The following is a 27,206-nucleotide window of genomic DNA, read 5'->3' as shown; positions in this document are numbered from 1 at the left end:
GAACACCACTACTTTTTTCCACTCTCTCTCTGGCATTATTTAAAAATAAATATTTTTTTAGGAGAGTATTATTTGTATTCTCATACTATATATTGTCGTGTTTTAATCAACAAAGGTATAATAAGATTAAAAGGTATACAGGATGTACCCATAAAATTTACATTATCAGCCACACCAACATGAATATAAAGTAACCACCCGAAAGATATAGGCCAAGTGGGGAGAAAAAGCTAAGAAAAAAAAATACTTATGTGTTAGGGACTTACTTAACGATTTAAAAAGTTCTATATTGTATCAAGCAAACCAACATTATAGATTGTCGTATCCAGCAAAATTCTATATTTTTATCACTACGGACTTACTTAGGGATTTTAAATTGCTATATGTTAGCAACAAATGAAGAGTGGAATACTTATGTTATAGTATTTTGAACTGCTAACTAACTTAATGGTTCCTTAAGATCGGCCAACTTAGGTATGTCCCTTCATTTAAAAACAAAAACGATGATTTCAGAACTTGATCTTTGCTTCGCAATGAACACAATCTATCAACAAGAATCCGAAGCAAAAAAAAACAAAAAAACAAAACAAAATCTATCACCAAGAAACCACTTTCCATATGGCATCAAACCAGATCTACCACGCTTTCATGGCATTGAGCTTCCAGTGTGCCACCCAAAATCATATGAAAACATCCGAGAGTGGCAATCAAGTAGAATAAGTAAACAATAAGGTGATGACATAGCTATCAATGTTTAGGAAAAAAAAATTCTCAGAAATAAACTCAATATTCAATCAGGATATTTTCATCACATACTTGGGCATGAATGATAAACATACACTTGCAAAAACCACAATGCTTAATTATGAGAACAAGATGTTTAGACCTGACTAATTAACAAACTTAACATATTATATATATTATATTAAAAAGAAAACAATAACAATAAACACATAGCACAATACTTTGATTGAGACGTTTGTGGGTTTGTGGGAGATTTCAAAGACCTGATTATCTGATCTGATCTAAGGTAGATACACTCGTGAGTCACCATCTGAAACAATAATAACACAATTGAGTTTGCATTATAGGAAGAAAAAATTGAAAAGATACAGGGGATCTTGGGTATAAAAGAGAGTAATCTCTCGAAAATTGAAATGTGCGTAGGGGGAGATGTATTGATCTAGATGTGAAAACTAGTGGGGAAGTATTTTTGTAGTGTGTGTGGCAATCTGGCATTTCATGAATACTAATATTTTAAGGAGTTAATTAAGTTTTTAGTTCTTAATTATTTTTTAAAATTTTATTTTTAATTTTTGAACAAAAATTTAATTGACCAATGTCTTTAGTTTTTTTGCTAAAATTTTTGGTTTCTGAAAAAAAAATTAATCAGTTAAAGTTTTTAAACTTATTAAAAATTTAATATTTATTTCTTAAATAAAAATATGAATTCATTATTTATATTTATTTAATGAGTTTTCAGGAATTAAAAACTGAGTTTTTAAAAAGTTTAGAGAACTTAATTGTAAAAAATTTGGTCAATGACAAAAAAAAAAATCTTAAGGAGGCATTTAATATTAGAACTTTTTTAAGTTTTAACAAAACCTTAAGTTGAGAACGTTTATTTTTTTAAAAAAATAACATTTTCAGAAAATAATATTTACCGGGATATTTTTTGTTACGTTTCTCATAAAAATCTTTTCATAGAGAAAGTGAGAATGTAATTTTTTTTCGAATTAAAAAAACAAGTTTTACTACAATAAAAAATATTAGATTACACTTATTAACTCATTATTTAATGTAGTAAATAATTAAATTTTGTGATAAAATTACTATGTTACTCTTTTATTCACAAGAAACGTACTTATATGATAATATTAATAACAAATCAAATAAAAATTTAGTTATTCCTAAAAATTATGATTCTCAAGTTCATGATTTCTAGAAATGAATATTGTTAGGCATAAAAAACTTTTCTTGTATCAAACATTTCGTAATAGAAAAGAATTGTGGACTTTGAATGATCCGTTAAACTTTTGTTTAAGAAATAAAATCGGATTTTAAAAAAAATACAGACTAAATATTTAGTTTATCTTATTTGAATTTGTGTATATTGTATAAGATAAATATTTTTGTATTGGTATAAATTTTGTTTAACAGAAATACGTAAATTATATATATAATAGGTCCGTGTTAGTTCCTGGTATGAATGCTTAATTTGATACAACCTATTATTAATTTAAATTCATAATACTAATACTTCGAACAAATCTAATTAACAATTTTTTTCACGAGCATATAACCTTTTTTCTTTGTGGACTTGTGGTGGATCTGATTCTGCATGTCACAATTTCATGCTCGCTTTCATACATGTGTCCTTTCTTTATCATAGTTATCAAAATTATTAAACAAATTATTGTTCCTTTTTTAATATGTGGAAATGGAATGTCTAACTTCCTCCGTTGCATTTGATACAAGACAAATGCTTTTCAATTCTTTATTTATTTTCTTATTTTGTGGTGAGGGTGACGGGTTGCTGATTCTCAATGAATAATATAGATTGTATGACACAGCGAGATTCCCCGGTTAATTGAAAAAAAAAAGAAGAAGAAGAAATTTACATCAAATGGATTCATGAATTAAGAAAATTTATTAGATAGTTCTAGGTAGATCACCATATACCTAACATGTAATTGAGTTATTTTTTTTTTCTTATAAATTAAAATTTTGACGATACGTAATACAGAAGTTGACTATAGTTGTAAATAAATAATAGTTTCAAATCATATAATAATTTTTCATGAACCATAATAAATTGTTTTGTTTTTCAATTCTCCCGAACATAATCAATAATAATTAAGGAGAATCTCACTCAATTGATTAAATAAAATATATAAATTATAATTGTTAATATATGAGACTCTATATATTTATTTTTAATTTTTATGAATAAAAAAATCAAGCCAGTAAAAAATGTTCAACAAAGTGGATTATTAATTGCTCCTAATTAACGTAGCATTCACAAAAGTTGTTCTTAAACTAAAACTCACATGCTTGCATAATAAATTCTTGTCACCAGTGAGCTTTATCACGCAACAAAACAAGCATAACTGTTTTGAATATTGTAGAGCTCCAAAGTCAGTATTGTCAACTATTTATTAAGGTTTTCATCATAAGAAAAACTCAATGACAACAATTTTTTAGTCACGTGCTTGGTCTAACTTTATAAAAAGGCCACTCATGTTGTCTCATAGTGGAAGTGACTCACTCTAATCTGGAATTGCTCATTTGGGATTACGTATACATAAATTATTATTAAAAGAGGGAAAGATATGCCACAAACTTCTACAGAAATTTATATTATGATTTACTACTGTTCATTCTTTAAATAAAATCAAATAAAGTTTAACCTCTGACAGACTTTTGTTTCAATGGAAAAAAAAAAAATCTTTCACGCGGATTTAACAAGTAACACTAATACTACAATTTTATTAATGAAAAATAACATAAACAAAACCAAAATTATCAAATTAATGCGTTTTCATCCTATCAATTGTCGTTGGCATGATTTGAAATCTTTGAATTTGGTGATGAACTCTGAATAGTTTAATGCTGGCATCATGGCAGAAAACTGAGGGACAAATAATCCATGGTTATCCAAGCCGTCGATTATTCGGGGTAAACCTTTCATTCATCTTGTCAAGTAAGAAAAGTATTGCTCCTTCCATTCCAATTATATAATTATTTTATATGAATTAAGAAAAATTAATAAATAAATAAAAATAAAAAAATTATAAAATTAATTTTATTGTCATTAATTTATTTTTTTGTTTTTATAACTCATATCATTAATAACATAAGTAATATAAATGAAAAATATAATTAATATTACGTTAAAAAATTAAAATAATAATTATTTTAAGATAATTTTTTTCACTACAATTATAAATTTATAATGAGATAAAAGAAGTATCATCATGCAATTTGTTCCTCTGGTGTGAACTGGAATAGTAGCAGACTAATTACCCTTAACGAAAATTAAGACATGAAAGCGATATGTTGATTAACTATATTTTATCTACGATGTCGTGAAGTAATTATAATTCTAAGGTGCTAGGTAGGTGCCTACGCGAAGTCACTGCCATATATAAACATCATATTTGACATAATTTTTGTCGCGTTTGATTATATATCAATCTCATCGAAGAGAAAGAGGTCATAACCTGAGTTTAAATTTTATTGTTGTTAATTAGACGTAGTAGTTTATTTAAAAAAAATCATGTTCATTGAATAAACGGTTTGTTTACTTGTCGTTGTCTAAAATTTAGCCTTTCAATCACATTAGAGAAGTCACAAGAGCTAAGTAATTAGTGGAGAAAAGTTCTTTAATTACATACCCCACGCAAATGGATCTAGTGGCCAAATTTGAATGGCTTATATTAGAGATGGTAACTATCATACTATTGGACAAAATTAGTACTATGTGTATAGGGGTTCAACCTAATTCATATTACAATTAATGCGTTAACTTCCTGTTTGCCGGCTGAAAAAGGACATGGAATGTAGTCACCAGAAAAAGAATTGGTGGAATTAATGTGATTCATATATGTTGCGGTCCAGTTTCTCACTTATGTCTTAATTAACTATGGGCATCCTCATAAGTATTAGGAAGTAAAAGCTACTCATATGTGTAGGATTACGAAGATCAATATGTTAGTTATATATTTTTTTCAATATGATTTTAAATATTTTTCAAAGTAATCAAAGTTATATTAAAAAGTTAAACACTGTTATAAATAAAAATATCAATTACATTTCTTACTATATATTATATTGTTCCATGTAATTCAAACTTAATTAATCCACCTACCCTTAAACAACTTGATGTCCTCTCTTTCCCATTTTTATCTCAACACTCTCTAACCTCTAAATTTATAATCACAAAATCAAATTTCTCATTCCCAACTCTACTATTGGTCAAAGAAGAATAAACGAGTATTTGATTTTATGGTATTGGGCATCGCAAATCTAAAGTTTGTGTTTGATTTATTTTTTTTATAAAAAAATCATAGGGCAACACTAGTAAAATAAAAATAGACAAACAAAAAATGAAATTTTGATTACTCAATAAATCACAAATAACTTTTTGTTCCATGTACAAAATTTTCAAAAAACAGAAATATCCACTTTCATTTTCCAACTCTCTTTTCTCTCTCCCCCAACCTCTCCCTCCCCCACTTTCTCACTCTCAGTCTCTCATTTGACACTTGCATAACTAATTTAATTATCATCACCTGCAAACACTCCCTTATAATGCAACAAACAAGTCCCTGGCCTTTACCTTGTATAGCAATTTAAAGTTTTAACAACTCACAAGTTCAACATTATTTGATCTCTTCCTTTCCACTCTCTCATTTAATTTCTAAATTAAATTAAGATAATTGGTAATTAAAATTAAAAAGATATTATTATAAATTTCATATTATTTTATTTGTGATGTCTATTATCCTCCGAACAATATATAAAAAGTTATAATGTAACTTAAAGAAACTGTTTTGTATTGTTTCCTTTGTACTATACCACAATCTGTAAATCTATCATTCCCTCAATTTCAAAATAACAAATATTCAAAGGTTTCTTACAAAGATATTACCTATAACATTGAGTGATTAATAGTGGTGGTTAAAAAGTTGATAAATACAATACTAAAAATATAATTAGATTGATGGAATTTATTTGAAACAAATTTAGAATAAAATTTTTAATGTCTAGTTAAAAACTAAAAACATCAATTAACATATTTTTATAAAAATGCTAAAACATCAGTCATCTTTAAATGAAGGGAAGACTTTTTGGTTTTTTTTTTTTATATAGAAGGGAGTATCAGTTTTAGAACTCATGCATAGAGACATGCACCTAATAATTCATACTTTTTAATTTTTCATAATTCTCTCCAACCCCAAGTAGACAAAACATTCACCTATATGTGATTTTCCCTAAGATTGAATCGTACGTTACAAGCTCTTTAATCAAAGTCTCAAGAGTATCACCAAAATTTTTGTTACAACTTACAAGCTCTTTGGTGAATGAAATTTTGTAGAGAGGTTAAAAAATTGCATATTGGCATATGATATTTGGGCGGGGAAGACGAGGCATAAAAGGGGTAACTTGAGTGCATGTCAAGTGGACAACATGATTTTAGTTGGTCGTCCCTTGCCTTTGTTTTTGAGGCAGTTGTTTCTAACACGCACGCAGGAAATATTTTTTATTTTAAAAAGTCAAAATTAGTCAAACAGCACGAGCTTGAAAATGACAGCTGTCCATTTTTTTAATGAGGCTAATCAATGCACTCCGTTTAAAAATGAAAATAATATTTAATATTTTTTGTTATGAATAAAAAAATATAATTTGAAAACAATTTTACTATGCATTAAATATTTTTTAAAAATATAATTGTTTATATTTTTATTTTATTATTTGAATTAATGTTAATTTATTGATGATTTAAAAATATATTATTATATGTAACATTAATTTGAGGAAATTTAAGTATTGAGTAAAATAATTAAGAAAATTAAAAATCATTCTTGGATTGATGAATAATTAAAGAGAAAAACATATTAAATTTTCATAAAATAGTTATTACATTCCCTCAAAAGGAAGGGTATTTTAAAAATAATAACATTAAATAAGATAAAATTTGTTAAAATTTTCTTATATTTTAAAAAAATGTTTTTTCTTCTCATATTTAAGACCAGAAAAAATAAGAAAAATGTGACTGTATGTAGACGTTTATTTCATAAAATCACATCCCATGAATGTTATAACTAAAAATGTTATTCATTTGCATATATAAAAATGCTTGCTAATAAGAATGTTATTAAGAGTTTTTAAATTATAAGTGCTTAATTAAAAACTTGGTATAAAAACTATAAAAATCATTTAACCTTGAAAACTTTTTTAAGATGTGAACTTCAATCAGTCAGAAAATAGGTAATTATATTAATGGTGAAAGTTAAATTTTTATTAATATATTTAAAAATGATTAGATTATATATACTAATGAAAAAATTATTTATCCGTGTAAAATATTAAAATAAAGAATGATTTTAAATAAAAAAATAAATATTTATTATTAAACATTATTCATATACTTTTTAATAAACTAAAATATTTTTAAAGTAAGAAAAAGGTTTTTATCTATGATCTCAAACAAGTATCACATCTTGTTGACATTGTTGATGATGATGTAAGGCTTCAGTGCCCTCCTTGTTTATTATATACACATCATTATTTTCAAAGAAAAAATACGTTTTAAATTATACAAATTGTAAGATTTTTGGTTCTGTACAAGCATACAAGGGGTGAAAGGGTTAGAATGAATAAGAGAATAATCAAGCAGACCTCATTTCATATTACTGCATAGCATTCTATCCCATTCATTCATGATTTAATATCCTTTAGCAAGCGACTAGTCTTTGGTTTAATTGTTTCACTTGTAAAAGTCGAACGGCAAAAAATTGTCTAAATAAGGGTATTTTATTGTTACAGGATTCTAGAAGAAGACATTTGATTATATTTTTCCTTTATTATAAAGAAGATTATTGATTTTACTATTCAAGGAAAGTCACGCAAACCACACTAGCTGAGTAGTATTACATAGTATTTGCAATTATAACTTCGTTATTTAGATAAAGCTAGAAACCCAGAAAAAATATAGTTGTATAGGCTAGAATAAGTTTAACTATGTGCTACAGCTAAATAATACATCCAAATTGGAACAACAACATTTTCTGACAGAAATCTAATCCATTGGAGGAAGCTATTCACTTGATGCGAACATGTAACAAGTTTCACAATGGAACTACCAGTAAGGTTGTGCCTTCTCAGATTCAATAATTTCGTGGAAGGTACTTGTGATCACTTTCACCACTATCCACAAGTGTAACAAAATTAGAAGGTTTTAAAATCACTGTTTCATCAACCTGATCATACAAATCTTGCAACCAAAGGTTTTGGTTCTCAGTTGAGGCATGTTCCAAGTTTCCATCCTCCATTTGTAAAATCAGGGGGATAAATAAGAAAAAATTACATCTATCGACCTTAAGACTCATATTTATGAATTTTTTCTTTATTTATATAATAATGTTCAATTTTTTTCATTTTTACTTAATATAAAATTTTACCTCACTTATATATCAATAGATTTGATGTGTAGTTTTCCTCTCCTGTTGTAACATTGATTCATGTGGTACATACTAAGGTCCCTGATCCTTTTATACAATTTTGTTAACTGCCATGTGGATCAACTAAGAAGGTGGAAGCTTAAGACCATTTTGGAGAACCATCCACACAAAAAAGAAATTTAAACCTACAGATGATGATATTTTTACCCCTAAGTGTAAATTTCATTTGTGGTTTGACTTGGTTGGGACGTTATATCCCAGGTCTGTAAGGTCTTAAGTTTCCCCCATTAAACAAAGAAAAGGAGCGAATTGGGAAAGGGAACGTAGAAAATATATATATATATATATAACGCTTATTAGTTGAATAGTAATTTAGCCCTTTATATGTGGTGTATCTCTTGTAATACCCGTGAAGAAAAAAACTATAAGCAAGAGCAAATATAATGACATTATTCAAAAAGAAAAGTTAATTGAATCAGAGAATGCTTTTTTTTTTTCTTGATAGTATTGAGTATGCACATCCACAACTAATGTGTTCTATGGGAAAGTATTGACAATATTTAGGTATAGTTTAACTTGATTCTTTGTTCTGATTTACTACTTATTATACTCGGAATGTTTGACTTTCAAAGTTTATTGGGTTTGTTATATGAACCAACTACTTATATAGGTTTCTCCCTCTATGAATTTGAAAATTTTAGTGCACAACTTAAGAGGACGAACAAAAAATTAAGTCAATCTTATGGTATTATGAGTTATAACAATATCTTTTTATTGCCCACGTACTAATTTTTCTATTTTCTTTTACAGTTTTTCACATGGAATGCATACGCATTTAAAGTTTTCAGTTACAGATTTTTTTCCTCTAAAATTTATAATATTTTTATTTTTATGTATTGATGCTGTATTGAACCCTATAATTCTATTTCAATAACCAAACAGTTCAGCTGATGTTTAGAAAGATGAAGATTACTAAAAATATAAACTACTAATTTTTAGCTAATTGTTTTGAAATGTTTACAATCTTTGTTTTTTTAAGGGTTTAGTTTCACACCCATAATTTCTTTCAAGTCAATAATTCCTATAATTTATAATAAATTTAAAATATAGGAATAGTTAATGAACTGAATTGAAACATCCTGTACATGACACAATTTAGTATCGGGTCGAAGGATATCGGGTTAAAACATGAAGCCGACACCGAGGATACAATTTCCTCTCCTGAAAACTAGAGTTCTTTAGGCTCGAGAATTCTGGAAATAATATACTACTGACACGAAATTGTACTTTGAAACTTAATTGGGCCTCGTGGGCTCAAAAAGTGAGTTGTTATTTTCACCTATTACATTACTTTTCACTACCCTACTTTTAGATTCAGTTTAAAGGATGAAGGTACCCCTGTTAGCAGTTTCCCTACGCCCCCACCCCTCCCCCTTCTCTTCTCACATGCTGCCATCTTGTTCTCTTTCTCCTTCTCTATTTTCTTCACACCCTCATCTCCTACTTCACTTCCTTTACCATTTTTTCCCGCTACCTTATTTATTTGTCTTCTTGTCCTTTGTGAGAGGTACACTTTTTTGGCATGTGTTTGTGCTATAGAATCACATTTTCGTTAATAAAAGTGAACAAAATAAATGTGACTCTATAGTGTATATCACTAAGATATATATAATGGAATAAAAATAGATTTTCATTGTGTATCTCACTAAGATACACCATAAAAACACATTTTTGTTATGCAATCTTATTAGACACCCAACGAAAACATATTTTTTGTTATATTAATGAGAGGGTGCAATAAGTATGAAACAAAAATCATATTTTCAAAAATAAGAAAAACTCAGCATGTGGAGGTGAAAATAGAAATTGATGGGTGAGAATTGTAACCTCCGCTCAAAAAAATGAAAATTCAACTCATGGGGCATTACTTATTTTGGGACTTATTATATCTACTTCTCTTCTTTACTTTTCCACTCCCCTTTTTTTTAAGTAAACAGGGGAGTTTATATTTTGGAAAACAAATTGAAAAGGAAAAATGGATAACTAAAGAAGGGGAGTGTATATAGCAACTACCCTTATTTTCAATGTTTACTTTTTGACTTGGGCCTTCACAAATAAGCCTTTAGTTTCTCAATCATCACCTTGCTGTTGATTTGATTTGAAAAAAAAAATATGGAAAAATCATTTTTATTACAAAAAAGTATTATCTTATGTTTATTTTATTTTATTGTTTTTAAATAGTTGTATAAAAATATTTTCCTATTTATTATTATCATTAAATAAAAATAAGAAACAAAAACTAAAATATTTAATGAAATCAAACACGCCCTTAAATTTTTATTTAAAACTTCCGTTCAATAATTTTCATTTCACTGTGTTGAATTTTAATTAAGTTTTTGGGAAAATGTTATATATCTATTTTCTTCTGCATGTGTATGAAAAAAAGATGATTTTATTACACATATACAGTTATATATAAAAAAAAATTAAACTTGACATATTAAAGCGTTAAAAAATATTTAAAATTTTTATTTATCAAATTAAATAATTATTATAATTTTTTAAATACTTTTTCATAGGAAAAATGAAAATAAACACAATTCTAATTTATACAATAGTCAATTAGGAGATAGGAGTGATCCACTCTTAGATCTCATCTCTTGGGGGGTCATGATGATAACTATGCCCCAAAATTGTAATCTCTGATCAGACATTAAGCACCAATCATTACCCAATATTATTTTCTAATTTTTTTTTGTTGGTCTTCTACTGTTCCTTGAGTCACTTTCATTTGGAATGGGATTAGGAAGCTATCAATTCTTTGCTGTATTTTCTTCCTCTCCTCAATCTCCGCAAGGTGCTTCAGAACATGGGCATCCGAAGAGACATCCAATGTTGATAATCATTATCTTAGTCATACGTGGGAATTCAAGAATCAGGATAGCTATTAAGTAGTATTAACGAAGCACAAAGCCCCCATTATTAGCAACACAAATTAATTTATGGTATAATAAAACCAAAAAATAATAATATTAGCATCATCAATAATGGCTCTACGCCTTTTAAAATATTCACTTTCAAATGGATCTGAGGGACAGAGAACAACTCAAACAATTGTTTCTTTTTCTTTGTTGTGTATACGTTGGTTATGTTACAATATTCCCTTGGCCCCTAATTGAAATGTTCTTGGGTTTAAAAAGTGAGAGAGAAAAGAAAAGTCAATTATTTTGTTGGGGATTATGTCATTATACTTGACCATTTAGGTCGGGGTCTTGTCCATACAAAGACGCAATCAAAATATTGATAATGGGGGAATAATAACCCTTTTCCTACATTACAAGTAACATAGAAAAAATTTGCATTTTTTTATTTGAAAGGAAAAATTTTGCATTTATGCACCCTATTTGTTTATATTTTGAAGTTCATGAGCATTTAAACCATGAAATTACATGCTAATACTATTAACCTAAGAAGTGACACTGCCAACAACTTTGGCACCCCATTTATGGATTACTGCCTAGATTTAGTCTAGGTTTTGTGCAATTTATAGAAGAAATCTAAATATTGATGCTGAATTGCCGATGTTATAAACTAGACCTTTTTTTCAGAAATCATAACTGACACTAAATTTATCACGTGTTACATTTATTTGGAAGTTACGCTAACGCTGTATGCTTTGAGCTTCAACCATGCAATACATGTACAACCTGTCACTTATCCTCTTAAATTAACATAAAAGTGACATATTTTTAAGAACTTGGCATGTTTCATGCGTGGCCTCACTAATGGGCAACTCGTTTGAAATTCAAATGCTGAGCAGGGCCAAAGAGAAAAAAAAGAAAAAAGAAAACAAAAAGCAGGGTGAGGACAACAATAATTGTAAAGGGAACAAATGAAAGGAGGGAAAAGAGGTTAATGATTCTACATGCCATGGTGAGTGGTGTGAGTGTGGTGTGGTGAATGATCAACCTGGAAAAGAAAGGAGTGGGTGGCGACTCAGTTTCATATATAGAATTGAGAAACAACATTATGATATATGGTGGGTCTAAGCTATTGATTATTGCCCCCCTAATCAAAAGTAGGTTATACCAGTAAAAAAGTTCAATTTACTCTTAAGATTGGACATGTGCATGTGGTCCTACTAATTTTATTAATCTTTGCTTCTTGCCGAATTATATCAACCTCTCTCTTTTATTTATGATAATCACAATATCACAATTATATCATATTCTCGAAACATATCCATTCTAAAATCAGGTGGTGAGTTATCCATATTTGCAAAAAGGAAAAGAAAAATACTACTCTCAATGACTAAGACCACTTCTTGAAGAAGTTTCTTTGCGCCAGAGCCTCCAGCGACATTTGCTTATGAAAGCATTTTGTCCATATCGGCAACCAATTTGATTCTATTAATTCATTCGACTTTTTAATGGTCCAAGTCATTCTGAATGCTGCCCATTTCAAATGTTTTACAATCAAACAATCACAAAATTTCAAACAAGAAGAATATTCGTAGCATAAGGAAGTTTTTAAGGCGGCTCGACATAATCTAATAATAACTATCTATATTTTCATTTGGTCTAACCAAAAAATTATGTAATACATCCACTAATATTGTAACATTCCATTACAAACCGTGAAAATTATTTACTTTTATAATAGTAGTTATCTTAAAATCACAACAAAAAATTAATGATCAAATGAATAATTATTTTTTATCACTAATTTAGGAATCATAGAATTTTTTTAATGAGAAATATTTAAAATTTACAAACAAATTATTTCCTCATTAGCAATGAATAATTTTTAATTAGTTGGTAGTATAAAATTTTCACATTGATAATTCATGTCTATAAGATAAAAAAAATGTCAAAATTATTCTAAAAATAAATTTTATTGACGTTTTCATTTAATATTTTCATGAAAAAGAATGAACTCCCCAACGAAATAAAGAGAGAAAAAGCTACGAAGGAAGGCGAAAAAACACGTTCTGGAAATGAAAAGTAATAAAAACCGCTAAAGGGAAAAAAAGAAGAAGGAAAAAAAGCAAAACGAGATGGTCCCATGCCATGTTGACTTCTCACCATAAAAGAAAAAAAAAAATAAAACAGTCACGTGACGTGTACACGGCATGATGATCACACGTGTCAAATCAACCATCCATAACGTCTCTGACCCCACCAAATAGCAACCTCTCACAAACTTTCTCTCTCTATTCGTCTTTTCAAAGTTGGTAAGACATAGGCACCCATGGTTTGGCTTATGTTTTACACAGAAAACAGAGAGAGAGAGAGAGAGAGAGACGCAGAATCTCCCTTATTTCTCTCTTGCAACCAGAGCATGCACATCATAAACCATGCGTTTTATTACGCTTTTGTCCCTTCCGTCTTTCTTAATTCACATGTCACTGCCCTTCTTAGTCGTCTGCAGCAACAACAACAACGTTTCTGAGTTGGCCTTGTCGTGTCCATGGCTGTGTCCAACGGCGTCGAAGCTGTGTTAGAGTTTCTAAGGAAGAATGGATTGTCGGAAGCTGAGTCCGCTCTCCGAGAAGACATCATCGAGAACACCGACCTCGGAACCTTTGACTACGAGAAGTTCTTCTTCCCCATGGTCCCGCCGCCGCCGCCGGTCAGAGTCCGATCTTTCTCCCGGCCGTCGGGGCTCTCCGCCGCCGGCAACTGCTCCATATCCAGCTCCGATGAGTTCGTCAGCATCGGTGGTTCTCCCACTTCTCGTGTTTCTTCTTCAGGTACTTCAAACTTGGAAGCAAGCTACTATTAGTTATCATTCAAATTCAAATCAAATTGTTTAGTGCTAATGCTCAATTTGCGTGTGTTGATCAGTGATTGGTGATCACTCTCTGTTCCAAGTAACGGAGACGTTAACAGTTTGTAACTGGGTTGTGTTGAATGCTTTCTTTTAATGTTTTTAATTTGTATATTTGGATTTGAATTCGAGTGTTTGATTTTGTTGGTCACAACTCGATTGCATTCTGTGTTCAGTATTCAGGAGTTCGTTATATTGATATGTGCTTTTATTTTTGTAAAAAAAAAAACAATTACTATGTTTTAGGGGATGCAACAAGATAGTCCTACCTGACTTAAGCAAGATTGTCTCTCCTGAAGTATACCTGTGGTTTCGTACAAAAAAAATGCTGATATTTAATTTTTGTTAGAAATATATGATTTAGTAATTTTTCAGAAAATATCCGTTTAGTTGAGTGGTGCCATACACGAATATACAAGAATAGAGCATCCTAAAACCTAGTTGTTTTTGCAGAATTCATAAATCCATATGGAATCCATTCCTCGTCTCAGACTCAGAATGACTCTGAATCTTCTTCGTCTGAAAGATTATCTCAATTTGGCACTGCACGTGATTATCACGATTTTGATATGCAGAATGAACCGTATTGGTATAATGAAAAAGATGATGACTATTTCATGACTCCTAGTTTTGAAGGGCCGGACTTCTTTGCGTGTCAAAGTGAAGATAAGTTTGTCATGACAGCAGAAAAGGATAATCAACATGACAATTCTCGGGACCTTGATTACAATCATAAAGAATTTCAATCAGAGGAAAATAGTAATGGTGGTTTCATGGACAAGGCATGCCTTTATAATAGTAATCCTTCCTCTGTGGAAGATGGAACTGTGACATATTCAAAAGGGTATTGTCATGTTGATAACAACAACCAGTTTGAAGGAGAATTAGAGGGCAAGGTTGAGAAACAAACTGTTGCCTGTAGTTGTGAAGTTCCATTTTGCAAAAGCAGTCCAGGTTCAGGAGGTTCTTGCAGTTTGGATCCTACAAACTTCGGCTACCCTAATTTGAAGGAAATCCATCTGAATGGTTTTCCTTTGAGGCTACCCTAATTTGAAGGAAATCCATCTGAATGGTTTCCTTTGAAGGTTGTTGGGGACATTAACTCTTTTGACTCTACTTCAGAGCTAACTGTGAATCAAAGTTTCGATTACTACACTAAAAATGACAGCAGTAAGGAGTACAATGGTCCCTATGACTTAACTATCAAAGTTACTGAAAAAGATCTACCAAATGGACTTGACACCTATAAAGCACGAGATGGTGGAGAATTAGCTGAAGAGTGCCTGGATCCAGAGATTACTGCAGATGGAGAGGATACTACTGATGATGAGCTCTTAAAGTATACTCAAGAGGAAGAATATGAAGTATTTGATCTGAGAATTATACATAGAAAGAACAGGTTTGCTTGAACGATGATTTTGTATCCTGAACTTTCATTTCTACCAGATATTCCTGTTAATGCTGGTGAATAAGTTTGATTTTGAGTGTGTAGGAAACTAGGAGTTAGTAAAATTTGAAATTAAATGCAACTTTGTTGGCTTTTACTTTTCGCATTTTTTTAGTCTTCAACTTTTTCTTTTTTGGCTTTAACTAATTGCTTTGACTCAGTATTTATTTATTGTCGAATTTGTCTTTTGGCTTTTCACTTTGGCTCTTTAGGTATTTTAAATAGACTTGCATTGTATTTGAGTATAACTTGCCATCATTCATTATTTCATATACAGGACTGGATTTGAAGAAAACAAGGAACTGCCCATTGTGCTAAATACAGTCTTGGCTGGAAGGTATTATGTAACAGAATATCTTGGGTCAGCTGCCTTCAGTAGGGTTGTTCAGGCACATGATCTTCAGACAGGAATAGATTTTTGCTTAAAGATTATTAAAAATGATAAAGACTTTTTTGATCAAAGCTTAGATGAAATCAAGCTTCTGAAACTTGTCAATAAGCATGACCCAGCAGATAAACACCACATTTTGCGCCTTTATGACTATTTCTACCATCAGGTATGTCATATACAACCAGATTGATTTCATGTAAGGTATAGAAATGTTTAGTTCAAGCTATATCCAAAATATTTGTGAAATAAAAAATGTGCTTAACAGGGAAACTTTGAACTATAGACTGTAAAGCAAGAGCACAAAAATAAATCCTTTTATATAGCTTTTAGAATGATCTAGTGGAAATTTATGATTAACATTTCTTTCTATATCTTCTTCCATCCCATTTAGTCTGAAGTCACCTTGAATGAAAACTTCACAGGAGCATTTATTCATTGTAACTGAACTTCTGCGAGCAAACTTGTACGAATTTCAGAAATTCAACCAAGAATCTGGAGGGGAAGCATATTTTACATTGAACAGATTGCAGGTTTGTTCAAACAGAACAATAATTTTTGTACCTCTTGCACATGATTACTTGTTCAGTTTTTATATTGCTTAAGTTAGTTGTCTAAAGCACTGTTGATCATTCAGACCTATGATCCTCAGCAATATGTGGCTCCTATTAATACATTGCCTATCCATTGTTAGATAGTTAATTCAGCTATTTGTGTAGAATTGCTTCTTGTCAGATATAGAGTTGTCTAAATGATCAGGGTTGTTGTTATCCTTCTTTGCAGCTCATTACTCGCCAATGTTTGGAAGCATTGCAATACTTACATAGCTTGGGAATTGTTCACTGTGACCTGAAGCCAGAAAACATTCTAATCAAAAGTTACAGAAGATGTGAGATAAAGGTTATTGATCTTGGAAGCAGTTGCTTCCAAACAGACAATCTGTGTCTATATGTACAATCCCGGTCCTATAGAGCTCCTGAAGTGATGTTAGGCCTTCAATATGATGAAAAGATTGATCTATGGTCTCTAGGCTGTATCTTGGCAGAGCTATGCTCCGGTGAAGTATGATCTAATTTTCCTTTTTTATGATATTCATGAAATACATTTTTCTATCGCTTCAACATGAGCATAGATTTTTTTTCTTTCTTTCATATTGGTTAATCAGATTTTCTTTTTGGTAAACTAATATAATTGAGGAATAATTTATGTTCATAGAATTTTTTTGTTATTCACTCATCCTGAATTCTTATGTCTTCTGCAGGTGCTGTTTCCAAATGATGCAGTTGTGATGATTCTGGCACGCATGATTGGAATGCTTGGCTCTATTGATATGGAGATGTTGGTGAAAGGGCAAGAAACGCACAAGTACTTCACCAAAGAATATGATATTTATTATGTAAATGAGGTTTGTTTCCCCTATTTTCCTTCTTCATAGTTGTTCCTTTTTTAAAAGATTTTTCGTTTTTTTTTTCTGAAATCATAGGTGAAAAAACATTTTCTTCTCACTTCTGAATACAGGTTGTATTGACTTATTTATTTGAAAGAAAAAACAGCAAAAAGTTCTCTTCTTGTTCCTTGAAGTATTAGCATGCTATGATCTAGTTAACACGAGAATGCAGTACATCTTTCTTCATTTTCTTTATGAGCAATGATTAAATCATATACTTTTCTTACCAAAAGAATCTTAAATTCTTATTAATCCACAATTCCACACTGTGGCCAATTTCAAATTAGCCAAGGGTGTTTGATGAAAACCCACTACCTTTTTCAGAATATATTAGCAAGAAGGGTAAAGTTGAAGTGAAGAAAAACTCTGATGAATTAGTTTGTCTATTTTGAGTGAGAGAAAGTAGAGTAAATGAAAGGGGAATATACACGTACTAGTTTTGCATCAGCATAATTGAATTTGAAACCTCCTTCTAAATTTCATTTAAGTTGTTTCCAACTAATCTTTAAGAATGTACACTTTACACAGGAGACGGATCAACTGGAGTACATAATTCCAGAAGAGTCATCATTGGAGCAGCACCTACAGGTCACTGATACTATGTTTATCGACTTCGTCAGATACTTACTTAGCATCAACCCGAAAAGAAGGCCTAGTGCGAGACAAGCACTAAGGCATCCATGGCTTTCCTATGTTTACTAGTCCTTTCTATTGGAATTATCCTCATCATTCGCGGTCTCTTCTGCTTATTTTCCACATATAGCAAAGCTTGCAATCACAATTTTGGTTTGTTTACAAGCTGCACCAAGTGAATTCACTGTCTCATGCTGTATATTTTTTATGCCTGCTGATTTATAGTTTGTTTTTTGTTGTACAGAATTTCTTCCCATTCTTTTTTTTTTTGCCTTCCATGAATTGGGAGGTTATCAGAATAACATTTTCATGTCACCCCATTTGGTTCTAACATCATGTCTCATAATACAGGGGTTCCATGAATTCACTGGATTTGGATTAATATAGTTTCATTACAAAAACAAATGGAACTTTCTAAGTGATCGGTGCTGCTAATTCAGATGCCAGCTTTTATTTTATAAATGTAAGTTCTCTAAGATTGGGCTATTGGTGAGAGGCTCAAGTAAATCAGCTTCAGATCAGATCAGATATTTAAACCTTATTTCTATAATTATAAAAAAAATCTCACTCTTAAGCGTCAAAATCCCGCATTATATTTTTTCTTATAACATATGAATTTAATTATTATTTATCACTTATTTTTAAATATTTTTTTAAAATTTAATTATGAGTTGTTTTTATATTTTCTTTTATATTCAACTTTTTTCACTCAAATCTTAGACTAAATTACTTTTTATTTGTCTATATTAAATTTTTCTCTTTCATCTTAAATTTCTGTCATTAATACTCTTAATTTTTTTTAAATTATTCCTTTTTTGAAATATAAATAACTTATTACTTTAACTATTTTTATTTTATTTAAATTGTTTTCTCATAATTTAAAATACTTATATCCATTTTTTTTAGATTTACTTCAATTGATATGTACTTCATTATAGATAAGATATTTAGCAATTACGTTAAAATATTAATTATGTTGATGACATTTATAATATACAAATTTAAAGTAGATTTTACAAATATATTAGTATAAGTATTTTTAAAATTCTGTCAACAGAATTTTTTTATAAACAAGATAAATTAAAATAAGTATACTCATTTTATAAAATGTAAATAAAATGATCATTAAAAATAAATGAAAACAAATACGTGTATCTTTATATAATATAAAAAAAATGGTAGTCCAGAGACATTTTTCCCACTTTAATGTTCTAAATTATATATTTTACTTTAAAAGTAATTTTATTACCCACCCATTAATCCAAGTAATGTTCTAGATAGGCAAATAATTTCATTATTATATGCATTCAAAGAATTGAAAATAAAAGTTTGAATGTTTGATCATAATATGAGGAGGGGTCATGGGGATGAGATGAGGAGAAATAGACTGAGGGATAATTGAGGTTCCTGGATAATGGGGCTTATGTCGTGGAATTTTTTCCTCCCTCTGTGGTCTGGTAAGTAAACATTCGGAAGAAGCCTGGGTTGGCCCAAAACTCTATCAGCTGAGGAAGGGTACTGCTATTGGCACTATCTAAATTGTTATTGGCACTACCAAAACGTTTAAATTACCCTTCCCCACACCCCTCTCCTCCCCCTCTCTTTGTTCAGCAGCATTTTCTCAACATTTTATTTATAAGTGTCGGACACTATCTAGTATATTACTATTAGAGAGTGTTGTTACATTTCTCTATTCAATGAACAATGATCCATTTTTTTATCAAACACAACCCAAATTCTTCTCATAGCCACCCCTTAAGTGTCTATACCTTGAAAGAGATAGGAAGAGAGAAGAAATAAGTGATTGAATTTGTTAGTAATATAATGTGATAGGAAAAAAAGATGAAAAGAAATTAAAACTATTGATGGAGTATTTGTAATTTGTAGGTGTCTAAATATCAAGACTCTCCTTCTTATTCAACATGTTAGGTTAATTGTACCGTATCTTTATTGTGAATTTTACTATTTAAAGGTGCAAAACATAACCTAACAATTTTATCCAACACAGACTTTGAATTTCATAAACAAAAAAGTAAAAGAAAAACTATGGATACTGCTAGTTAGTTAATGATAATTGTACTCCAAAGTTTTAAAGAAATTTTCTCCATAACTATTGAATAACTAAATATTATATTCACCTTACTTATACACTAAAGTTATGTCAAAAGGATTGGTTGATTTAATAAAATATGAGTTATTATAAATTTTTTATATTGTCTTCAATTTTTACAAATTAAAAAAATAAAAACAATAAATTGTTTCATACTACCTATTTGTTTATGAATAAAAAGAAAATTTATATCAAATTTCTAAAACCTTTAAAAACCAAAAGAAGACTAATTTAACTTGTTACAACATTATTTATTTTGAATGTCATGACATATACATAATTCTAAAGCTTTTCGCACACAGTTAAATACTAACAGTGTAACTCTCGTAATTGTAAATGTAATTAAAACGTAATTAAAAAAAATTAAACTGAGTCAATTTCATCACTCTGAGAAGCAATTGATGCAACAATCTTTTCAATTTCCAGATCCCGACTCGTGTCGTGTCTAATTATTCTGAAATCCTAATTTTAAGAACAAGGACAGAGTCTTTATTAAAGACTAAAAAATTGTCTTTTCTTATTGGCTCATTCATTATCCTCGTAGCTTCCTATTCTTTATTTATCATTTGGTTCATCATCATCATCATCATGAACATCCTCTCCCCTCACGCTCCCTCACTGCGCGTTTTCGGGCATTCCCTCAATTATGAATCATTACCATCCTCATCCCTAGCTGCCACTAGTTAATTGAATATATTTGCACGGGCTATTACCAGCATATGTTGTTTTTTTTTTATTATTTCCTCGGTTTTTAGTTATAAAATTCTTTCAATTAATTTATGTTATTTAAGAAAAGTAAAAATCAATTAGATAAAATCGATCTTGTAATATCATTCTTAAATTATTATTTTTCTTTTTATGTATAAGATTTATGTTTGAAGTGATATTTGTTTTTTATTTTTATAAGATTTAATTTATAATTTTCTTTGTATTAATTATTTTTAAACTAAAAATATTTCTAATTAAAAAAGAAATAAAATATATTAACAAATAATTCGAAGAGATAAGTATTAATGATAATAATAATTTTGAAAAAAAAAATCATAAATATAAGAGAAATTTATTGTTATAAACTAAATTAACAACTTTTATTGATTTTAATGAATTAGGTAATTGAATTTTATACATAGGAATGAAGGAAGTATTTTCTAATTTCTCTATTCACTTACTTGTTTTTTGTTAATATTTGGAGATAGAATAATTAAGGGTATATAAGAAAAAAAATAATTAACACATCTAAAAAATAAAAAAAAGAAATCTTGTATGGATGTTTAGATATTCAAGTCAATTTGAGATTTAGTTAGATTCAATTTTGTTTTTTGAAGTGTTTGGATCAAACACCGCTCTATCTAATTAAAACCTTGTCATATATGAGTTGAATAATAAGTTGTGTTTTTTTTTATAATTTGACCAAACTCATATCACATAATTAAGTTTACTATTATATATAAATTAATTATTAAAATACAAAAGACATTAATTTTTAGCTCACATAGTTTATTAAATTAAACTATCTATATGTTTTTTTTAAGTTGCTATTTTTATCTCAGTCTTTTCTATTTATGTTTTTCATGCTAATATAATCATTTATTTTTAACTAAAATAAAATAAAAAATATCATTTTAGTATTGAAATTATTAATTCTATTAGTTTAGTATAAATAAACATTAATTCTATTAGTCAAATATTATCATAATCTATTATTTTTTAAGTACATTTAGTCATTATATAATTATAAAATTTTAGAAAAAAATATATTATCACTCTATGGAAATTAATTCATATAAAATAAAAAATAATAATTTTTAAATAATTAGACTCAAATAATAACAAAACTCAACTCATTTATGATCAGATTTACTTAGGTTGGATATTTAAAAATTTGATCAAATAGAATAATAAATTTAATTAAATTCAATTCAATCGTAAATACTCCTATATAAAAATGAATAAATTTATAAAAATAATTTTATAATTAGAAACAGACAAATTATTTCCTAATTTATATCTTGCTTGGAATATTAGTTTTGAAACTAAAACAAGTCCTTAAAACTTAAAATATTTTTAGGGTTCCATTGAAGTTTATGAAATCAATTAGTTTCATTGAATAATCAATTTAATCCCAAAATTTATGTTTAATTCTTTTGAGAGAATGCCTAAATTTACATGTTTAATACTATGATTATCACTTAAGTTGTCGAATTTAATATAAATAAAATTCAATACTGCTATTAAGAAGGCGATTTCCATTTATGGACCCTATTAATCTGAGCCAATGACCGCAGAAAAAGCAAAATATCCAAAAGTCCAAATAATAAGTTGAATTTTAATTAATTAATAATAAAAGCTACAAAGCCATCTCTGAGTCTGACTAACGCGCCACCAAGGACCTCACGCGCAACCGCAGCGCGTGCGTGAATCTCCTTTCCTTTCCCTCTCTCTTTTGTATTATTCTCTCTCTCTAGACCTCGTCGAAGCACCACCATGACCACAACATCTCTCTGAAAATCACTCAAACGCAGAAGAGAGAGGGAGAGAATCGAAACAGCCCTACGCAGCACAGCACAATCGCAACGCAAGCGATTAATAATAATCGATTGGCATCGATCAATCGTTGGTTAGGGTTTTTGTTTATCTGGTATGGGCGAGTTGACTCAGGCGGAGGTGTACTCGCCTCGGACTCAGCAAGTGTGGAGGGCACTGTTGAGTTGGTTAGCTTTCTTCTTTCAGATCTTCTTCCAGATTATAAGAGCCTTAGGTCACTACCCTCTACTCTCTTTCTCTTCTTCTTCAAACGCTGCTTCATCTTCAAACGCTTCCTTCAAGCCTCTTCCCTCCGTTGAGCTTTCTGAACACGATTCGCCTCCTTCCTCCGCCCTTCAAATCTCACCCCTTCATTGTTCCCCCAAAGATCATCCCATCCCTAAACTCACGGTATCGTCGCCATTAAACTCTTTTTTTTTTTAAAAAATATTCTTTTTTCCCGCTGTTTTTGTGTTTAGTGATATTTAACGGGATTGAGAAATAAAGGTGTTCAATATAACTAGTGCTTGTTGATTTTTTCATTTCAGGATTTGTGTATGTGTGTGTTTTTTAACTTTTGACTTTGGCTCTGGTCTGAGTAGGGTTTGAGAAGGATGCTCAAATATGCGTATCTAAGGAGTTGAATATGAATACTTGTAGTAGATAAACATCACTGAGCGTTTTACACGGCTGAATCTGTGTTTCGTGGATGAAGAATTTTTGCTTTGTCTTTTGTTTATACTTCAGACTTCGTTTGTTTTTCTTTTGTTTGCTGTTTTTTTTGTGTGTGTGTGTGTGTGTGTGTTTGGATTTTGTTTAAACTTAAATAGCTGGATGTTTTGGTTTTACTTGAACATGCATATTATAAATTTTATGGGATGGTGGTCTGACTGACTTGCTCAAAGTGGAAAATGGTTGGCTTCTATAAACTCTTAAGGGTTTTTGGAATCATCTAAGACAGAAGACAAAACATTAGAAATGGCTTTCTCATGTTTTGAATGAGACTGTAGAAGCTAGTCCTCTGGGTTTGGTTGTGTGTACTGCTTTCTGTTACTTGCCTTACAGAGTTGAGTCACTCTTTTCGCAACATCTGCAGTTCAGCTTGAAGCCCCTTGTGTTTTGGATTGTTATGATGGAGGGATTTATGATTTGTTCATATATTGCTGTCTGTCTGCTGTACTGGTTCCTTAGTTTCTGTCTGCTGTACTGGTTCGTTAGTTTGCTTGTAATTTGTAATATTTGGTGATGTGTTTCTAAAACTTCCTCATCAATATTTACCGCATGTTTGGATTCCCATTTATGTTGATCTTTATGTGTGTCCAAGCAGAAGCTACTCACAGTAGTTTCTGTGTTTTTATCTCAATCTGACTCAGTTTTATTCATATACACATGTTTTAAACACGTTTTCAAACATGCCATTAGTGTGTAGCTTCTCTTGTTGAGTTGTTATTTTGTTTTAATTTTCATGTCTTTACATTTACCCTTGGCACACACTTGCAAATGCGCAAATTTGGCATGCAAAACATACCGGTTTGAAATGTTTTTTGTTAGTCAGAAAAGAAGAAAGGAAAAGTGGTATAAGGTGTATTCTATTGATGATCTGTTAGAAGAATGTCAATGATGTCATTCTTTTGTTACTTCCGCTTTTCCTGCTGCTAATGTAGATTTTGATCTTATATGTGCACTTGTAGGTGGTGCTGGACTTAGATGAAACACTGGTATGTGCATACGAGACATCAAGTTTGCCAGCTGCTCTACGGACTCAAGCAATCGAAGGTGGTTTGAATTGGTTTGAGCTGGAATGTGTATCGATAGACAAGGTAAGTTGCTTTGTAATTTGCATCTGATTGCTTGTCCACAACTAGAATGTTATATCCTCACTTGAGCATGTTGGATTTTCAAGGAAGGAGAAGGCAAACCAAAAATCAATTATGTTACAGTATTTGAACGCCCTGGGTTGAAGGAATTCTTAAAGCAACTCAGTGAATTTGCTGACATGGTGCTGTTTACAGCTGGTCTTGAAGGTTTGTCCCAAAATACTAAGCTGCTGTACTTGAGCATATTCATTTTTTGGGAACTATGTTCAACATTTCTGAATGGCATATGCCTATAAATTCTCACAGGCTATGCTAGACCCCTTGTTGACAGAATAGATGTGGAAAATCGATTCTGTCTACGACTTTATCGGCCCTCAACAATTAGCACGTAAGTGCATCTACCTTGTTTCCAATCCAGTATTCTGTTTTTTATGTAATTAATCTTTCTGTTTTCATTGCTGGTAGCCAGCCAACTATATGTAAAATGATATTATAGTTCATTTAATTTTTAGTTATGGTTCTTTATTCCTTGTTTTTCTGGTACCAGCCCATGTTTTCAAGGTCTATGCCTGTCTTCTCTATAAGTTGGAGGGTTGGTCATTGAATCTTTACAAAACTGTTAAAACACCCACAGATATTGATATTTGGTGCAAATTTGTTGCATTCATATATAATGGTGGACACTTTTAGACTGAATGAGCTTATGAGCATCTGCTAAATTTGACTGCAATGTGCTGCATAGCTGAATGGATGAAAGTTTTGCGCTGTTATAAAAAAAGTGTACTGCAATTATTTTCTTCAATTGTTTCTAAATGTCTTTTTTCTTTTCCAGCTATATATTTATGTTTATGATATTACTCTATCATTTATACTAGATGTGTGTGTGTGTCTATGTGTGATCTTACTTAAATTAGTAGAGTGTATACAAGTCTCAAAGAATGGTACATCTTGTCAATTTATTTTTGTTATGATGAGCATTGTTGACTTAACCTTTTTTCCGCTGAAAAACATTTGGATGGCTTTTGTAATATCTTCAAAGTCCTGAGGGATTACATGCTTTGGATTTTATGGCTAAATGTCTTCATTCTTTTGTTGGTTTTACCAGAATCTTTATGAGATGGACAAAACTGTTTAGAGCCAGTTTGGAAAATTTTCTCATTAAGCACTTGTAGAGAAGAAAATAAAATGAATCAAGGAGGTAGAATGATCTAACTTCTCATGTTAAAAATCAACTTATGCACCTCAACTTTTTCGATAACTCTTTCATCAAACTTCATAAATTAATGTGCATATTATGTGAGAAGTTTGATTCATTTTATTCTTTTCCTGTAAATATTTGTCAAGAAGTTTATCCAAACTGACTTTTAGGTGTTTTGTCTATTATTTCATTTTTGGTATAATTGGAGTTGTTACCACACCCCAACTCTAGAGCTCTACCCAAATCCCCACCCATCATAACCATTTGAGTAATGCACGGGATTACATTTCTCCGCTTTTGCATTTCTCTCAGTTCTAAACTATGTTCTGCATAATCTAGGTCACAGTTGAATTTGGATTTACTTTTTCTTTTTGGGCTCAACATAAATTCAACTGCTGAAATCATGCTAAAAAATCATTACAACTGACTGTTGTTCACACCAGACTGGTTTGTGTTTATCATTGATATTACAAACTTAAAATTTAATTGTTTCTTTTCACAGTATTTTCAGTCTGCAAGGAATTTATTTGTAGTTTTTTAAAAGTTATTATAGTCTGCATCATTTCTGGAATTTTAAAAGTTATTTTGGGGTGTATGACTGTATGTCTTTGAGTTTGAAGTTCGGAGTGGGAGTCTGCTGGATGAATTTGTACAAGCATTCTTATAAATGCTGTTTGCTTGCAGGGAATATCGGGAACATGTCAAGGATCTTACCTGCATCTCAAAGGATCTATGCCGCATTGTTATTGTAGACAATAATCCCTTCAGCTTTGTATTGCAACCAGTGAATGGAATTCCATGCATTCCATTTTCTGCTGGACAACCACATGACACCCAGGTGCAAAGATCTGTGCTATTGAAAATTAAAACTAATGCTAAAAATAAAAAAATCTCATGATATTTTGATGAATTGCTCACCATCTCCTGTATTTTGATGTGTAACAGCTTCTAGATGTCATTCTTCCACTTCTCAAGCAACTTTCTGAGCGGAATGATATAAGACCTTTGCTCTATGAAAAGTTCCACATGCCTGATTGGTTCCAGAAACAAGGGATTCCAGCTTCCAGTTGGGCTTTGTAGGATTAAACTAGTTTGCCATTAAGCTCTCTGTTTTCTTTGGTCAAATTCTTAGTTATTTTGCTGGAAGGGCAGCTGCTGATTGGTTGAAATATATTTTTTGTATAGCATCAATTTGTTTTGGATCACCCAAAGGTTTCAAATGCTGCTTCTTGAAGTCAAATCAGTTCACCACTTATGTATGTAGATTGCCAGAATTCTGATTCTTGTTTATAGGCTTGCAGTGAAAGTATCTCTCGTTAGTCCATTGTAAAGTTATCAATTATCAATAATTAAAGTTTAAGCATTCATTACGTTGCAAAGTTTGTTATGACCAGTTAGTGAAGCATGTAAAATAAATTAAAGCTAACTAACTACATAAATGATTCGCTTTCTTATTTTCTTTAGTCAGGGTCAAGCGCTTTAATGAGTTCAAGAAAGCTTGAAGTGATCTGTACTTGATAGTCTTGGTCGTTTGCATAATTTATGTAATTGATGAGAAAGTTAACGTTAGGAGCTAGTAGTATCCTTGATAACTTAGATTGACATTATTAGGTTGCTAACAAAGTCAA

General features: G+C 30.4%; 2 protein-coding genes across 3 annotated transcripts; both read left to right on the top strand.

The window, feature by feature from the left end:
• Window positions 1-13,432: 13,432 nt before the first annotated feature.
• Window positions 13,433-18,293, top strand: LOC100783988 (dual specificity tyrosine-phosphorylation-regulated kinase 4). 2 transcript variants are annotated; one of them, XM_014769890.3, is made up of 8 exons: window positions 13,433-13,938; window positions 14,469-15,043; window positions 15,089-15,414; window positions 15,740-16,019; window positions 16,276-16,383; window positions 16,634-16,912; window positions 17,112-17,255; window positions 17,826-18,293. In XM_014769890.3, exons 1-8 carry the CDS (start codon window positions 13,656-13,658, stop codon window positions 17,997-17,999), a joined length of 2,169 nt encoding a protein of 722 aa, XP_014625376.1. In that variant the 5' UTR covers window positions 13,433-13,655; the 3' UTR covers window positions 18,000-18,293. The 2 variants fall into 2 exon arrangements, with proteins under 2 accessions (XP_014625376.1, XP_040864921.1); XM_041008987.1 differs by having other exon boundaries at window positions 14,469-15,047; window positions 15,093-15,414.
• Window positions 18,294-22,581: 4,288 nt separating this feature from the next.
• LOC100783451 (CTD small phosphatase-like protein 2-like) lies at window positions 22,582-26,946 on the top strand. Its single transcript, NM_001255315.2, is given in 6 exon segments — window positions 22,582-22,974; window positions 24,255-24,383; window positions 24,467-24,587; window positions 24,687-24,768; window positions 26,263-26,416; window positions 26,524-26,946. Coding segments are annotated over 6 exon segments (915 nt in total). The 5' UTR covers window positions 22,582-22,680; the 3' UTR covers window positions 26,659-26,946.
• Window positions 26,947-27,206: the final 260 nt, after the last annotated feature.

The sequence above is a fragment of the Glycine max genome, chromosome 2 (genome assembly GCF_000004515.6).
Source record: "Glycine max cultivar Williams 82 chromosome 2, Glycine_max_v4.0, whole genome shotgun sequence".
NCBI classification, from domain to species: Eukaryota; Viridiplantae; Streptophyta; class Magnoliopsida; order Fabales; family Fabaceae; genus Glycine; species Glycine max.
This window is presented reverse-complemented; position numbering and strand designations above follow the sequence as displayed.

Excerpts from the sequence above, each read along its gene's own strand:
- LOC100783988 (XM_014769890.3), top strand. The coding sequence starts at position 13,656 with ATGGCTGTGTCCAACGGCGTCGAAGCTGTGTTAGAGTTTCTAAGGAAG. Across the intron at positions 16,384-16,633 it reads TTACATTGAACAGATTGCAG|CTCATTACTCGCCAATGTTT; the intron begins GTTTGTTCAAAC and ends CCTTCTTTGCAG. Across the intron at positions 16,913-17,111 it reads CAGAGCTATGCTCCGGTGAA|GTGCTGTTTCCAAATGATGC; the intron begins GTATGATCTAAT and ends TGTCTTCTGCAG.